At 35.2% G+C, this 16,262-nt stretch overlaps 1 protein-coding gene across 1 annotated transcript; it reads right to left on the minus strand.

Annotated features, from left to right (window-relative positions):
• Window positions 1-6,985: 6,985 nt before the first annotated feature.
• On the minus strand, window positions 6,986-15,532 carry arl8 (ADP-ribosylation factor-like 8). Its single transcript, XM_078280773.1, has 6 exons — window positions 15,120-15,532; window positions 12,929-12,989; window positions 12,685-12,832; window positions 11,020-11,103; window positions 10,698-10,849; window positions 6,986-8,779 (listed from the first exon to the last, which is right to left on the minus strand). The coding sequence occupies exons 1-6, from the start codon at window positions 15,163-15,165 to the stop codon at window positions 8,731-8,733; spliced, it is 540 nt and encodes a 179-aa protein (XP_078136899.1). The 5' UTR covers window positions 15,166-15,532; the 3' UTR covers window positions 6,986-8,730.
• Window positions 15,533-16,262: the final 730 nt, after the last annotated feature.

Genomic DNA, 16,262 nt, shown 5'->3' on the forward strand with positions numbered 1-16,262 from the left:
AAACATCATAAAAAAGTCAATGTATAATATGTGGAAAAAAGTCATAGTATAATATGTCAAAAAAAGTCATAGTATAATATTTGTCAAAAAAAGTCATAGTATAGTATGTCAAAACAAATCATAAAAAGTCATAGTATAGTATTTCGAAAAAATCATTAAAAAAGTAGGGAGAAACGTCATAGTATAGTATGTCAAAACAAATCCTAAAAAGTCATAGTATAGTATGTCAAAAAAAGTCATAGTATAGTATGTCAAAAAAAAAAATCATAAAAAGTCATAGTATAGTATGTTGAAAAAAGTTGGAAAAAGTCAAAGTATAGTTTGCCAAAAAAATTATTAAAAAGTCATAGTACAGTATGTCGAAAAAATCTAAAAAAAAAAAAGTCATAGTATAGTATGTTGAAACAAATCATAAAAAGTCATAGTATAGTATGTTGAAAAAAGTTGGAAAAATTCAGAGTATAGTATGTCGAAAAAAGTCCTACAAAAATCATAGTATAGTATGTTGAAAAAAGTCGGAAAAAGTATAAATTGTAAAGCGACTTTGAGTTCGTGAAAAGCGCTATATAAATTCAATTTATTATTATTATTATTATTATTATTATTATTAAAATGTGGAAAAAAGTCGGAAAAAGTCATAGTATAGTATGTGGAAAAAAGTCAGAAAAAGTAAAAGTATCATAAAAATCATTAAAAAGTCTTAGTATAGTTTGTCGAAAACATCATAAAAAAGTAATTGTATAATATGTGGAAAAAAGTCATAGTATAATATGTCAAAAAAAGTCATAGTATAGTATGTCAAAACAAATCATAAAAAGTCATAGTATAGTATGTTGAAAAAAGTCATAGTATAGTATGTCGAAAAAATCATTAAAAAGTCATAGTATAGTATGTCAAAAAAAGTCATAGTATAGTATGTCAAAAAAAAATCATAAAAAGTCATAGTATAGTATGTTGAAAAAAGTTGGAAAAAGTCAAAGTATAGTTTGCCAAAAAAATCATTAAAAAGTCATAGTACAGTATGTCGAAAAAATCAAAAAAAAAAGTCATAGTATAGTATGTTGAAAAAAGTCGGAAAAATTCAGAGTATAGTATGTCGAAAGAAGTCATAAACAAATCATAGTATAGTATGTTGAAAAAAGTAAAGTATGTCATAAAAATCATTAAAAAGTCTTAGTATAGTTTGTCGAAAACATCATAAAAAACAGTCAAAGTATAAATTGTAAAGCGACTTTGAGTTCGTGAAAATTTAGTTTAGTTCAATTTATTATTATTATTATTATTAAAATGTGGAAAAAAGTCGGAAAAAGTCATAGTATAGTATGTGGAAAAAAGTCATAGTATAATATGTCAAAAAAGTCATTAAAAAGTCATAGTATAATATTTTTAAAAAAAGTCATAGTATAGTATGTCAAAACAAATCATAAAAAGTCATAGTATAGTATGTCAACACAAATCATAAAAAGTCATAATATAGTATGTTGAAAAAAGTTGGAAAAATTCAGAGTATAGTTTGCCAAAAAAATCATAAAAAAGTCATAGTATAGTATGTCGAAAAAAGTCATATATAGTATGTCAAAAGAAGTTGAAAAAAAATCATAGTATAGCATGTCGAAAAAAATCTAAAAAAGTCATAGTATAGTACGTGTAAAAAAGTCGAAAAAAAGTCATAGTATAGTATGTCAAAACAAATCATAAAAAGTCATAGTATAGTATGTCAAAAAAAGTCATAGTATGTCAAAAAAAATCATAAAAAGTCATAATATAGTATGTCAAAAGAAGTTGAAAAAAAATCATAGTATAGCATGTCGAAAAAAGTCATAGTATAGTATTTAGAAAAAAGTCATAGTATAGTATGTAAAAAAAAATCATAAAAAGTCATAGTATAGTATGTCAAAACAAATCATAAAAAGTCATAGTATAGTATGTCAAAAAAAAATCATAAAAAGTCATAATATAGTATGTTGAAAAAAAATCATAGTATAGCATGTCGAAAAAAGTCATAGTATAGTATTTAGAAAAAAGTCATAGTATAGCATGTCGAAAAAAGTCATAGTATAGTATGTCAAAACAAATAAAAAATCATAGTATAGTATGTCAAAAAAAGTCATAGTATAGTATGTCAAAAAGAAAATCATAAAAAGTCATAATATAGTATGTTGAAAAAAGTTGGAAAAAGTCAAAGTATAGTTTGCCAAAAAAAAACATTAAAAAGTGATAATATAGTATGTCAAACAAATCAAAAAAAAGTCAAAGAATAATATGTGGAAAAAAAGTCGGAAAAAGTCATAGTATAGTATGTGGAAAAAAGTCATAGTATAATATGTCGAAAAAGTCATTAAAAAGTCATAGTATAGTATGAGGAAAAAAGTCGGAAAAAGTCATTGTATAATATGTGGAAAAAAGTCATAGTACAGTATTTCTTAAAAAGTTGGAAAAACTCAAAGTATAGTATGTCAAAAAAAATCATTAAAAAGCCATAGTATAGTATGTCGAAAAAAGTTGAAAAAAGTCATAGTTTGGTATGTTGAAAAATGTCGGAAAAAGTCAATGTATAGTATGTCAAAAAAAGTCATAAAAAAATCATAGTATAGTTTGTTGAAAAAAGTCGGAAAAAGTCAAAGTACATAATGTCAATAAATTCATTAAAAAGTCTTATTATAGCATGTCGAAAAAATCATAAAAAAATGTTATAGTATAGTATGTCATAAAAATTCACAAAGTCATAGTACTATATGTCATAAAAATTCATAGAAATGTCAGTATAGGATGTCACAAAAAAAGTCATAGTATAGTATGTCGAAAAAAAGGCTTAAAAAGTCAGTATAGTATGTTGAAAAAGGTCGTAGTATTGTATGCAAAAAATTCCACAAAAAGTTATAGTATAACACAAAAAAGTCACAGTATAGTATGTCGACAAAGTCATAATAAGTCATAATAAAGTAAGTAAAAAAAAGTCATGAAAATCCATAGCATAGTATGTAAGATAAGATGACATTAGATAAGATAGACACTGGGGAAATTCCCTTGTTATAGAAGGTCTAACGAAAAATTCACACACATCAGAATAACACAAATAAACATGAAATAGACATAGGAAAAATATACAAAGAGTAATATATGAAATAGAAAAAAATTTAATATGAGTTACAATAATAATACAAATATGTGCACTATAAACACCCTTATATAAGCAGACAGTATATACACACACAGATATACAGATGAGTAAGGTGCAGATGATAAATGACATAATGCACAGTAGGAGGTGACACAGTAATAAATAAATAAATATGCATAGTGTAGAATATTTTCACGCTCATGTTGTAGAATCAGCTAGCAGTGCTACATTATAATGTTGTATTAAAGAGTCTGATTGCTGCTGGAATAAAGGACCTGAGGTAGAGCTCATTCTTGCACTGAGGGTGCAACAGTCTGCTGATGAAGGTGAGAGGTGTTGCCCGTGATTGATTGGCCAACATCCTCCTCTCCCCCACCTCCTCTATGGTGTCCTGAGGGCAGACCAGAACAGAGCTAGCCCTCTTCACCAGTCTGTTTAGCCTTTTCCTGTCCCTCTCTGTGCTCTCAGCTCCCCAGCAGGTGAAGATTGCAGACAAAACCACAGAGTCATAAAAGGTTTTTAACAGAGTCCTGCACACAGCAAAGGACCTCATTTTCCTCAGCAGGTGGAGACGGCTATGGTCTTTTTTGTACAGGACGTCTGTGTTTTTGGACCAGTCCAGTTTATTGTTGAGGTGAACACCCAGGTATTTGTATGTCTCCACCATCTCAATGTCGACACCCTGGATGTTCACCGGTGTAGTACCGAGCGGCCTCCTGCTAAAGTCAACCACCATCTCCTTTGTCTTGCTAGCGTTGATGTGAAGGTGGTTTGACTCACACCAGTTGAAAAACTCCCAGCTGACCTCTCGGTTTTCCTGGTCGTTCTCTTCTGATACCCGCGCCTAACAATGGCAGTATCATCAGAGAACTTCTGCATGTGACAGCTGCTTGTGTTGTGCCTGAAGTTCGCTGTATACAGAGTGAAGAGAAAAGGAGCGAGCACTGTAACCTGTGGTGCTCCTGTGCTACTCATCACCACATCAGACACACAGTCCTGGAGCCTCACATACTGTGGTCTGTCAGTGAGGTAGTTGATGGTCCGTGCAGACAGGCGGCTGTCAAATCCAGCTCCCTTTCCCCAGAGCAGTGACAGTTGAATTGTATTGAAAGCACTGTCTCCAGGTGTGACAATGATCTGTGTACTAGATTAATAATGGCATCCTCCACCCCTATGCCTGGTTGGTAAGCAAAATGTAGGGGGTCCAGTTCTGAGCTCACAAGGGTTTTCAGGTGTTGCAATACAATCCTCTCCAAAAAAGTCACAGTATAGTGCGTCGGGAAAAAAAACTCTAGTATAGTATAGCTTGTATAGTATAGTATGTTGAATAAAATCATAGTATAGTATGCCGAAAAGAAAAACAAAAAAGTCGTAGTATAGTCTGTCTAAAATAAGTCATAAAAAGGTTATAGTATAGTATGTCAAAAAAAAAAAACACCCAAAAGTCATAACAAGTCAAAAAATACACCAAAAAGTGATAATACAGTATGTCGATAAAAACAAAAAAAGGCATAGTATCGATTGTCAAAAAAAATACAAGTCATAGTACGGTATTGTGGAAAAAGTCATAAAAGCTCATATATAGTATGTCGAAAAAAAGGCATAAAAAGTCATAGTACAGTATGTCAAAAAAAGTCATGAAAAAGTCATATAGTATGTTGAAAAAAAAATACCAAAAAGTTACAGTATAGTTTGTCAAAAAAAACACCAAAAAGTCATACAGTATGTCGATAAAAAAAAAGTCATAGTAGCGTTTGTCGAAAAAAATACAAAAAGTCGTACTATAGTAGTCAAAAAAGTCATAAAAGCTCATATATAGTATGTCGAAAAAAGGCATAAAAAAGTCATAGTATAATATGTCGAAAAAACCCTCAAAAAGTCATAGTATAGTATGTCGGAAAAAAAAAATCATAGTACGGTATTGTCGAAAAAGTCATAAAAGCTCATATATAGTATGTCGAAAAAAAGGCATAAAAGTCATAGTACAGTATGTTGGAAAAAACACCAAAAAGTCATAATACAGTATGTCGATAAAAACAAATGAAGTCATAGTATCGTTTGTTGAAGAGAATACAAAAAGTCATAGTATTCTGTCGGAAAAAAATGCAAAAAGTCACAGTATAGTATGTCGAAAAAGTCATAGTAAAGTATTTTGAAAAAAATACCAAAAAGTCACAGTATAGTTTGTCAGGAAAAAATTAAAAGTCATAGTACAGTATGTTGAATATAATCATAGTATGTCATAAAAAAGTCATAGTAAGGTATGTCGAAAAAAATACAAAAATGTCACAGTATAGTTCGTCAGAAATAAATCAAAAAAAGTCATAGTATAGTATGTTGAAAAAAATCCTAGTATAGTATGGTGAAAAAAGTCATAATATAGTATGGCGAAAATAAAGTCATAAAAAAGTAATATATAGTATGTTGAAAAAAAGGCATAAAACGTGATAGTATAGTATGTCGAAAAAGTCATAGTAAAGTATTTTGAAAAAATACCAAAAAAGTCACAGTATAGTTTGTCAGGAAAAAATTAAAAGTCATAGTACAGTATGTTGAATATAATCATAGTATGTCATAAAAAAGTCATAGTAAGGTATGTCGAAAAAAATACAAAAATGTCACAGTATAGTTCGTCAGAAATAAATCAAAAAAAGTCATAGTATAGTATGTTGAAAAAAAATCCATAAAGTATAGTATGGTCGAAAAAAGTCATAATATAGTATGTCGAAAAAAAGGCATAAAAGTCATAGTACAGTATGTCTGAAAACTAATAAAAAAAGTAATATGTCAAAAGTCAAAAATGTCATAGTATAGTATGTCAAGTCATAAAAATGTGATATTGGTATGTTATAAAAAGAGCATAGTATAGTCATGAAATGTCACAGGATAGTATGTCATAAAAAATGCCATAGTATAGTATGTGATAAAAAAGGGTCCTAGTATGCCATTAAAATGTCATAAGAAATGTCATAGTATAGTATGTCATAAAATAGTCATAATATTGTATGTCATAAAAATGTCATAGTCTACTATGTCATTAAAAAGTCATAGTATAGTACACCATAAAAATGTCAAGTATAGTATGTCATAGAAAAGTCATAAAAAGGTCCAAGTGTATGCCATAAAAATGTAGTATAGCATGTCATTGCCTTGCTGCAGGATAGAGAGGGGGTATGAGATTGGTTAGGGTAAGAATACCAGGGCAAGCACATCAGAGGCAGAGTAGGACGGGTCATGCCTTCACTTTCCTAGGAAACAAAATCTTGTGTATTGGAGGCCCTCTGTCCCCCTCTTGGTCTAACAGCCCTTCACAGTGAGTACTGCAGTACACAAAGGATAGGGCAGTGTGTCTTCTTATCAGAACACTATTCATGTACTCTGGCACTAGGACCCTTAATCAGTTAAAAAAAGATAAAAGGACTTTTTTTTCCTTTTTAATTCCCCTCTCTTTCTTTTTCAGTGCAGTCTGGGGAAGACATTGAGAACCCCCTGGGTGACAAGTGTTGCAGGATGACCCTACGCTCAATGAGTCCTTCCTCCCTTTTGTGACGGAAGACACATTTTAATCAGTTTAATTTGCATTTAGTTTCTTCTCTTCTTCTCCCAGGTTTCTCAGAGCTCTGCGTGTGTACATTTCCTCGATGGACACACCACAGCAAAAACAACATCTAGTCTTGCTGCCTCATTCAAAGCCATTTTCACACTTAGTAAACAATCACTAAAATCACCTTGTTGGGCACTTTTTCTAGTGGAAAGTTGGCAGGAAGGTAACATTTTGGCAAGTACACGTTAAGTAGGCAATTCCATCTACCCCAATCTAGAATTTAATTTCAAATATGCTGAAAAAGAAACATCTATTCAGGCTCAAAGTTAAAAACAAACCTTTATTGAAAACAAAACTGAAATACAGTACATGACCCAGACTGGACTCCACCACACTGACAGTATAAGATCAGTTCCCTTGCTTTGTGAGATCAAGGCGAAAGCTGCAAACCTTAATGCTGCAAAGAGTCTGGGGTCTGCACAGTTCACCCTTTTCCCTCTTAGTGTAAAAATACCTTGTCCCACAACAAACTATACTCTAGCGATCCAGAGCCACCTCCTGACCAAGATGGACACCAGTTCTTCAGCACTGTTTTTATTCGATGAAACTCATGCACCTCCTCCTTTTAGGCCACTGTGGAACTTGCAAAAGGTAGACATGGTTTCAAAGTGACACATGAATAGATCTGTTACCAAGTTCAAGGAATTCCTATACTGGGTAAAGAGTAAAACAAGGGTAAAAAATCATGGGCAAACAAATTCATACACATACGGTCCTCCAGACACTCACAACAACATAATTAAGGCCGAAGTTCAATTATTGTAACTATATGATGGCCAAAATATTAAGTAAAGATCATTTTAATGCTACTGAACCCCTGAACCTTCAAGTCCAGGATGGTTGATGACGAGTAACAACTTCCCCATAGATGTGTGGCATCTTTTTGATGGTAGCTTATTCTGATCCCTTTGTTTAAAAAGTACAAAATGTTTAAAGTGGAATATGTGCCAAAATGGCTGCAGAAAATTAAAGATATGTTAAGGATGCAGTGGATCAGTCACGTACACCTGCAGAGCACCAGTGATCATCTGTTAATACAAAACGGGTCTAGATGCTAACTCGCCATGAGCAAACCTGCACTCCCCTATAAAAGCAAACAATCATAATGCATCATTGACAAAACATAGTGTATACATTTAAAATACTGTTATTAAAACGGAGCAACTTGCATTTTAAATAATAATGTTTCAGCCATTTAATGCCTTGCAAAATTAGTTAAATGGCTTATGTAAGGGTCCGTTTTCAGAAAAAGTTTGCATGCCAAAACTCGGAAGTACAGGTTCAAAGTTAATAAAGAAAGGAGATTCATATTTTACCACATTTCTATACCGCACCAATAAGCTCTAGTGTGAGAATAACCACCAACAATGTAGCTTATGAAACTGAAATCATGTGTGACAGATAATGCCTGTGCTAAAAATGAGAACCAAAAAGCAAACATGAGAACTGAAAAACACCCTAGTGCCACCATTCACAACTGGTTTTACAATACTGCTTGTAATCCCTTTGTTTGTCCTGTCAATTTTTACCTGAACATGAGCAAACTTATATAGAGGCAAATATTATTATTATTATTATTATTAATAATAATAATAGAGATGCACCAACTGGTGTCTATGGCATTCTCTTGATATGATATGGTGTGAAGTAACATGATATGTATGTAGTGTAAATCATGTCCAGTGCAGCCCTGCTTTGCACTTGGACATACTCTTAACTTACTGAAATGATCCTCTTCTCCTACTTTACTGTAAAAGTCTCGTTCTAGATAACCAGATGGGTTCATCAGTTCTGGTCACGTTCCCATCGACTGGGAGAGACACCAGTTTCCACTGTAACAATTAAGCTGTGGAAGGTGTCAATGCCCCTCCGTCTTGTGCCGTCTCCAGAGGTCGAAGTCCAAGTTTGTCATTAAAAAAAATAAAAAGTAACAATGAGCCAGTAAGGATTGTTGCCACCATGTGGGTGGTGCAGGTAGTCAGGCCATCGGCGGCTGAGGGAGGGGCTATCTGAGTCCAGCCCTCGAGGTCATCCACTCAAGGCCTTGGCATAAACTGGAGAAAAAAAAGTGAAGATGTGTCAGTGGAAAAGTGGACAAACCTTAGACAGAAATCTTATTTAAATGGAGTTAATACTTGGCAGTTTCTTCCCCTGGCTGCACTAAATATTTACAATATACTAGTGCAGGGCACATAAAGCTCAATGAGGCGTTACCTTCCTGTTTGTGCTGAGAAAAGATGTGAAGCTTCAGGGCTTTAAACTCGGCACACACAGTGACATCTGGTGGTTTACAGAACTCATAGCAGCCCTTTAAGGCTGGTTTCAATCTCAAATGTGTGAAATAAAAGTCCAAGACGCCTACGTGTTATTTCTTAAATCTATTATATTTTTTGTTCACAAGTGGTGCAGTAAATGCACATATTATTGTGCAATATGCTAGATTAAAATAAGAAATAAATGCCACAATATTTTTGCTGTGTACCTTATTGAAGTGGCGCAGGCCCAGTGTCCACTGAGGACTCATGTGTTTAACTTCATGGTTGAGGTCTGTACGACATCTTGCATGAATCGCAACATAATGTGATTTGATTCAAGAAAAATATTGATTGAAATAGTGCTACTACTTGATAACAGATGGATATATGGCTATACTTCTGATTACTGCATCTCTCTATTATTCTCCTCTCTTCTTATCCTACTTACAGTGTGTGCACAAACATCTTATAACCAGTGTTGTTGCCTTAATAATAGGGGTGTGCAAAAAAAAATCGATTCACATTCGTATCGCGATTCAAGCTCTACCGATTCAAAATCGATTCATAGAATTCAAAAATCGATTCATATATTTATTTATTTTTTTCCGTTTTGTAATGGCGTGCATACTATTGTCTTGAATTGAGTTTAGCTCGCAATTCCCATAGATGGCGCTGCGTCAAATTCACACTGACGCCTGGGCACTCTTGTTATAATCAAAAGAAGAATGAGTGCAGCAGAAGTAGTTTAGTCGGCGCAAACGATGGCAAACCTCACAGAAAGAATTAGTCAACATGCTCCATCCTCATTCAAGGCGAGAGTTTGGGCACATTTCGGTTTTTATAACCTCGAGGGGAAGACGGAACTTGATAGGAATCGTGCTATATGCAGGCTATGCAAAGCAAAAGTTAAGTATTTTGGAAACACCACAAACTTGAGAACTCCCATGGTACACCATCACCCAGAGATTAACATTAAAGACGTGGACGAACAACAACCTAAAGGACCTAACATGCCAGTCAACCAACACACTCTTTCAATGCTCTAAACTCCCACCCAAAAAGCTCTTTTTATTTAACAGTTTTATTTTATACTTGAATTAAATGTATTTGAAAGCTGGCCAAAGCTTGGCACTTTGCAGTTTTTAGTTGCAAAAGTTTTTATTTTTGTATGAAGACATATAAAGTACTATCAAATTACATTTAATTTGTTGTTTCCTTTCTTTTAAATTGTATGTCTACTGCAATCACATGGGAAAAGTAACTACATTTACATACTGAGAATCGTTTTTTTGAAGCGAGAATCGTCTTTGAATCAAAAATCGATTTTGAATCAAATCTTGAGCCTAAAAATCGATACTGAATCGTGACATTTTCTGAATCGTGGCACCCCTACTTAATATACTTGAAAAAAACTCAAGCTTGCACAAAAGAGAACAACTCACAAAACATATGTACACGTTTTTAAATCAACACATTTGCCTTTTGTTACATTGTTATATACTCATGTTTTGTTGCATTTAATAAAAACATGGCATTGATTATAATAAGATCAGTTAAAAACATCTGTAAAGTGAGCATAACTAGGTCGTTTGGCAGTTGGACAGGGTTGGGATCTTGATGGAATTTCATCAATGTCGAATCATTGAATTAATTCAAATCCTGGAAACCGTGTCACTCAGTACACACATACATAAGCATCAACATCAACGTCTCTTACCCCTCTCCTGTAAGTGCACAGCAGGACTGTATGTGCCAGGGGTGGTCTTTGATGGAGCTCAGGGTGAGGTATTTGGAGATCTCTGCTGCAGACATACAGTCCTTCATATCCTGCTTATTGGCAAATATCAACACAGCTGCTTTCCGCAGGTCCTGAGGGGAGAGCATAGAGAACAATGAAACCATAACCACGCTCTCTGCCACCTTTTGAAGCTGTAAACAATGTAGCGGGGTGGAAAAAGTCTATCACAGTCCATAAAAAAACAGCGTCTGTGTCGGCTTCTTTATGGCCTTACAAAGATGTGTTAAGATGGGTGTTTTACCTCATGAGCCAACATCCTGTAGAGCTCCTCTTTAGAGATGGCCAGCCTCTCTCTGTCTGTGCTGTCCACCACCAGAATGATGAACTGCAGAGTAGGAGGCAATAATCACACAGACTGACCTCTTTTCAAAAAGACATTTACAGCAATGAAATGCAACACAGCGGGTGGGCATTTCCGGGCCAAGAGCTCCACAATGGGTACTGGTGACTGCTATGCTAATAACCCCTTTTTGAATGAGAGAGAGTGACCCTGTATGACAAAAGATCAAAGGCACGTTAATGTTGGTGAGATGTCAGAGACGCCATTTAAACCCAAACGACTCGGGAAAAGACTTCAACCATGCGCGTTATCCAACATGACACAAAACCCAGCCAGGAATCTACATGAGTCTGACACTGTAGAACGAAAGAGTGAAGTTACCATAGTAACTGTAGGGTTACTCCAATATATGGTTCCTATAGTAACCATAGGGCTCCTAGTAACTCTACTGTAACAGATATTTAGTGCTTCTCTGCCATAAACCTAAGCTTCTTCAGAGAAATCTGTCATGTCAAATCTCAAGTGTGAAAAGACACTTTCAACAGTGCTGAAACTATAGTTGCAACTAACAATTCAAATTCTTAGTTCATAGATTAATCTTTTAGTCTATAAAATATTTTAAACAAAAAAACTGTATTTACTGAATGTGTCCAGGTTCGTGGTATTATCTTTAATGTGCTCGTTTTGTCCAACAGAACTCCAAAGGTATTCAATTTACTGTCATATATGATAAAGAAATAGCAAATCCTCACATCTGAGAAGTTGAAACGAGAGAATGTTTGTAATTTTCTGTCAATCAACTAATTGTTGCAGCTCCAGAAAACAGTAACAAAACTTTTCCATAAAAATATCCCCAAGCAGACATTTTTGCGTGTTTTGTCTGACCAACAGTCAAAGGCCTTAAGCCATGAAGTTCAGAATCACATAGGACACAGAAATAAAGCAAATCCTCACAATTGAGAAGCTTGAAAAATTATAGAAACGGTTAATCAATTATCAAAATAGTTGCCAAATAATATTCAGTCTGTCGACTAATCGTTTCAGCTCTTTAATTCAATTTTATTTATAGTATCAAATCATAACAAGAGTTATCTCAGGAAACTTTACAGATAGAGTAGGTCTAGACCACACTCTATAATTTACAAAGACCCGGCAAGTCCAGCAATTAGCAGAGAGGTGCAAGAGAGCACGAGTTGAGGAGTCAGGTCATGTGTAAATGGCTGTGGCTTTGCATTTACTAGTGACCTGTTGTGTGGTGTGAATAGTCAAATGCGGGTTAACCCCATGCTGAATATACCATGTCATGGCAGATGCTACATCAGGAAAGTTTAATTTGGGTGGTTCTGTAGAGACCTCTCTTCAAGACACATCTGCCTCTGCCATAACTCTGCTGTTCTTCTTCTCCTTTCTCTAAAACACTGCGGAGGCTGACCCTCGCTTTGCTTGTCAGATAGGCCCCTTTATGAAAGGGTGACCTCTGACTTGGGCGGCCCCTAATGCCCTCTGTGCTCTGAACAAACACACCAGCTGCCACGCTCTGAAAAAAAAAACCTGCTGCTACTCTGTTGCTCTCCTCTGCTAGAATGTAGTACACAGTGTACAAAATGTGTTGCTTGTATTTCTCACCTCTGTATTGGAGTAGTAGGTGTTCCAGGAGGACCTGAGAGACTCCTGCCCTCCTATATCCCACATCAGAAAGTGAGTGTTCTTCACCACTATTTCTTCCACATTGCTTCCGATGGTGGGGGACGTGTGGACGACCTCATTCATCAGACTTTATAAAACAGAACATAAAGTGAGTTTTTGCTGGAGAAGGATGACTATGTTAAAGTAGGTTCCAACTGTACATTTGATCAATACAACTACTTACAATTGGTAGAGGATGGTGGTTTTCCCTGCATTATCTAGTCCGACGATTATCACCTTGTGCTCTGCAAAACAAATACAGTATAACACAACTTCAAGAGGACATCGTTATCAAGAAAACACTCATGTAAATGAATTCGCTTCACTGTCAGTCAACATTGTGTGGCAATGAGTATGTCATATACTATATCTGATCTAAGTCTATAAAAAGGCATTCATGTTATTCATAGTACTAAAAATCATACTGGCTTAACTTATTTCAAAACCTCCTGACCTATTTTTCCCCCCAGCAATGCTGAAACTACAGGACCTTCTTCCCGTTCATAAAACCAGCTAACAGTAAAAGCCTTTGATGGCCGTGAAGCAGACAAACATAACAGACTAAATGCAGAACCAGAGCTGACACGGACATGCCAAAATATCCCACTTTAGTGTTTTGACTTTTCCGCCCTTCTGAGGCCTCTGGCAGCTGAGGAGGAAGGAAGTCTGGTCAGAGGGCTCGCAGTTCTGATAGTCTCCGTGCACCATACTAGGTTTTGGAGGATGTTTCATGTTTATTGCTTCCCAGGAGAGAAGCTACCCCGTGACAATTTTTATTTTATTTTTATTTATTTTTTAAAAGGTCCCATTTTGAAAACATTTCAGTAAACAATTGAATGGAAATATGTTACACCATCACATCTACCCCAAGGTTGGGTCAGATTCCTTTGATACAGTATGTATTATGTAACTGAGATGTTATATTTGCAGTCAATTTATTCCAGTGGATTACCTGAAAATAGCTAAGTGGAACACTTACTGGTTACTAATTTCTAAAACGGTGTGCATTTCTTCTGCAGATTTATAAAGCAATATTACTAGGGGGGAAAAAATTAAAATGTGCATGTAAATATCTTTGACATTTATGTCTTGGTCTTCTAACACAAAATGGAGCAAAGTGGTGACACAGCAAACTGTTTCAGAAGAGAATAAAGCAATAAAACATAAAGACGCATTTAAAGTGAAATTACACAATTGCCAGCACCAGCCCTTTTGGTATGATTAGCTACTTTTCAGGTGATCACATTACTTTGTTGATTACATGTAATTAGCTAGACTCTGTTGCTAACATACAGACTTCCCCTGTAATCTCTTAACAGTGAATAAAATGCGACACCAGGAACAGTGTAATTTTCCAGGAATTAGGGAATGTAGGAGACCTCTGCTGTACTCAGGGCCAGGCATCAATGCAACACAGGCCAAAGGAATTAAGACAAGAGGGTTCATATAATTTCACTATCTAATGATAATAACGAGTAAAGCAGAATATGAAATTGCTCAGTTGGTTATAATTTAAATATTACATTAGCAACACCAGATCCTTTATTACTTAATATCAAAAACTCTCTTTCCTATCCCCTCATTAGAGCAAAAAACATACTCGCATATTGGCAGAAAACTGCTGTACCAACCAGTTAAATGAAGTTGAACATGTATTACCTTACATCCGATTAGAGAAGACTCATTACAAAAAAACACCCTCACTATGTAATCTGCATCTTAAAATAAAAAGACAAACGTTGTTCACTGTTGTAACATTTCACAGTATACACACGAGTCAAAGACATACAGTTTTCCCATGCCTTATGCTCCTTCTTTCTGAGTTTAGTGTTGTTAATGCTATCCCTTGTTTTTCACTTTCTGGCCAAATATCAAGTAAATAATTGTTCAACTGAATCATTATTTGTATGTGAAACAAAGTGCACAATAGTAAAATGACGAGAACGTTTAGAGAAAAATGAGAACATTTAACGTAACGTTACATCAAACCGCTTTCAACAAAGTCAGGGGAACGTTATGTGATGTGTCCTGGAAAGTGATTGACAACTGGATGAATATGCTCTTAGAGGCTTACTGTGACTTAGCTAAGTTAATCATGTTGGTTGACACCCTGATAAAACAGATTAACTAACGTTACCGTCTTAGAGTGGTTGATAAAGATGGGGAACTGTAGTTTAAATGGTTGTTTTGACGTGCGAGTTAGCTACACAAAGACCGCTCAGACGGGAGAGTCACAGAGATGCAGCGAGATAATTCACTCCCATCTGTTATTATGGGTCTTGCTGCTCACTTTATGCTAACAGGCTAACAGGTATTATCCTCGGTTGAGTGGCTAGCGGGGGTTAGTGAGCCGTAACAAATTCACCGACACCCACCTTGGTTACAGAAGAAGCTCCACAGTTTGGCAAATATGAGGCCCATTGTTTAGGTTGATGTCTGTCCGTCCGTCAGTAGAGTGGGCAGCAGCACTGAGCTTTTCCACTCTTAAGTCCACACAGTACAATCCGCGGTTAGCTAACATTAGCTGGATGGTCTCTTGTCCGCAAAACACCTCACCGACCTTTTGAATGCGGACTCCATGCGCTCCGGTTACAACTAAAACGCAGCTAACGCGGGAATACTATGGTGTACGGTAACATAGATATGATAAATTATCATCGAGCGGCTCAGGTTAACGTTTAATCCACCACAAATCGTATAAACACTGGGTGGTAAGTGCGGCACTGTGTTGACTCTGCTCGCACGGCTTCTTCTGCCCGTTGGCTGCTGGCAGTAGTTCGCCGAAAAAAAGCAACCCCAGCTATTCAGTTGTCTTCCGACTACGTGGTGACGTCGAGCCTACGCGTTGGCCCTTTTTTGGAAAAGCAGCTTTCAAAAACAACACTTTTAAAGAGTGAAGGCTTTTAAAAGGGGAGCAGACGTAAATATACACCCAATAACACATATATACGTATCGTAAAGTGTACTGGGTAGCAGGCACTGTACGACAAAATGTATTTAATTATTAATTTTAATTCCATTCACAAATTGCATTTATACTGTACTTTCAGATTTTTTTCTTGGTATTTTACTTTTATTATTTATTTGTTTTATTTTCAGTGCACAGAGCTGGACATTTGTTCTAAAAGCAACATATTAGTTATTTCTTCTTTTTTTTCTTCTTTTTTTATTAGTGCAATGGGACACAGTACAAAAGGTAACAGAATAGACAGATAATAACACAAAACAGTAAGCCATAACAAACAAGAGGTTATTATGATTTATAATTTGGTACAGATATTTTTTTTTTTTTTATGTATTTGCATGTGCATGGATGAAAGTGAGGCAGCACTTTAAGTCTCCTTAGCATTTATGAGCAGTATATAGTATAGTATATAGTATATAGTATACGTGTTTATTTATGTATTTGTCAACAACTATAATGAATAACAATATAGTTAGACACAGTGGTAATAAAATAAAATATGTCTTTATAGGAGAAGTTATAATTGTTGACATATCCTGTACATATATAAGCA

This window comes from Sander vitreus, chromosome 22, assembly GCF_031162955.1.
Source record: "Sander vitreus isolate 19-12246 chromosome 22, sanVit1, whole genome shotgun sequence".
NCBI lineage: Eukaryota > Metazoa > Chordata > Actinopteri > Perciformes > Percidae > Sander > Sander vitreus.

Excerpts from the sequence above, each read along its gene's own strand:
- arl8 (XM_078280773.1), bottom strand. The coding sequence starts at position 15,165 with ATGGGCCTCATATTTGCCAAACTGTGGAGCTTCTTCTGTAACCAAG. Across the intron at positions 12,990-15,119 it reads GAGCTTCTTCTGTAACCAAG|AGCACAAGGTGATAATCGTC; the intron begins GTGGGTGTCGGT and ends TTTGTTTTGCAG. Across the intron at positions 10,850-11,019 it reads ACAGGATGTTGGCTCATGAG|GACCTGCGGAAAGCAGCTGT; the intron begins GTAAAACACCCA and ends CTCTCCCCTCAG.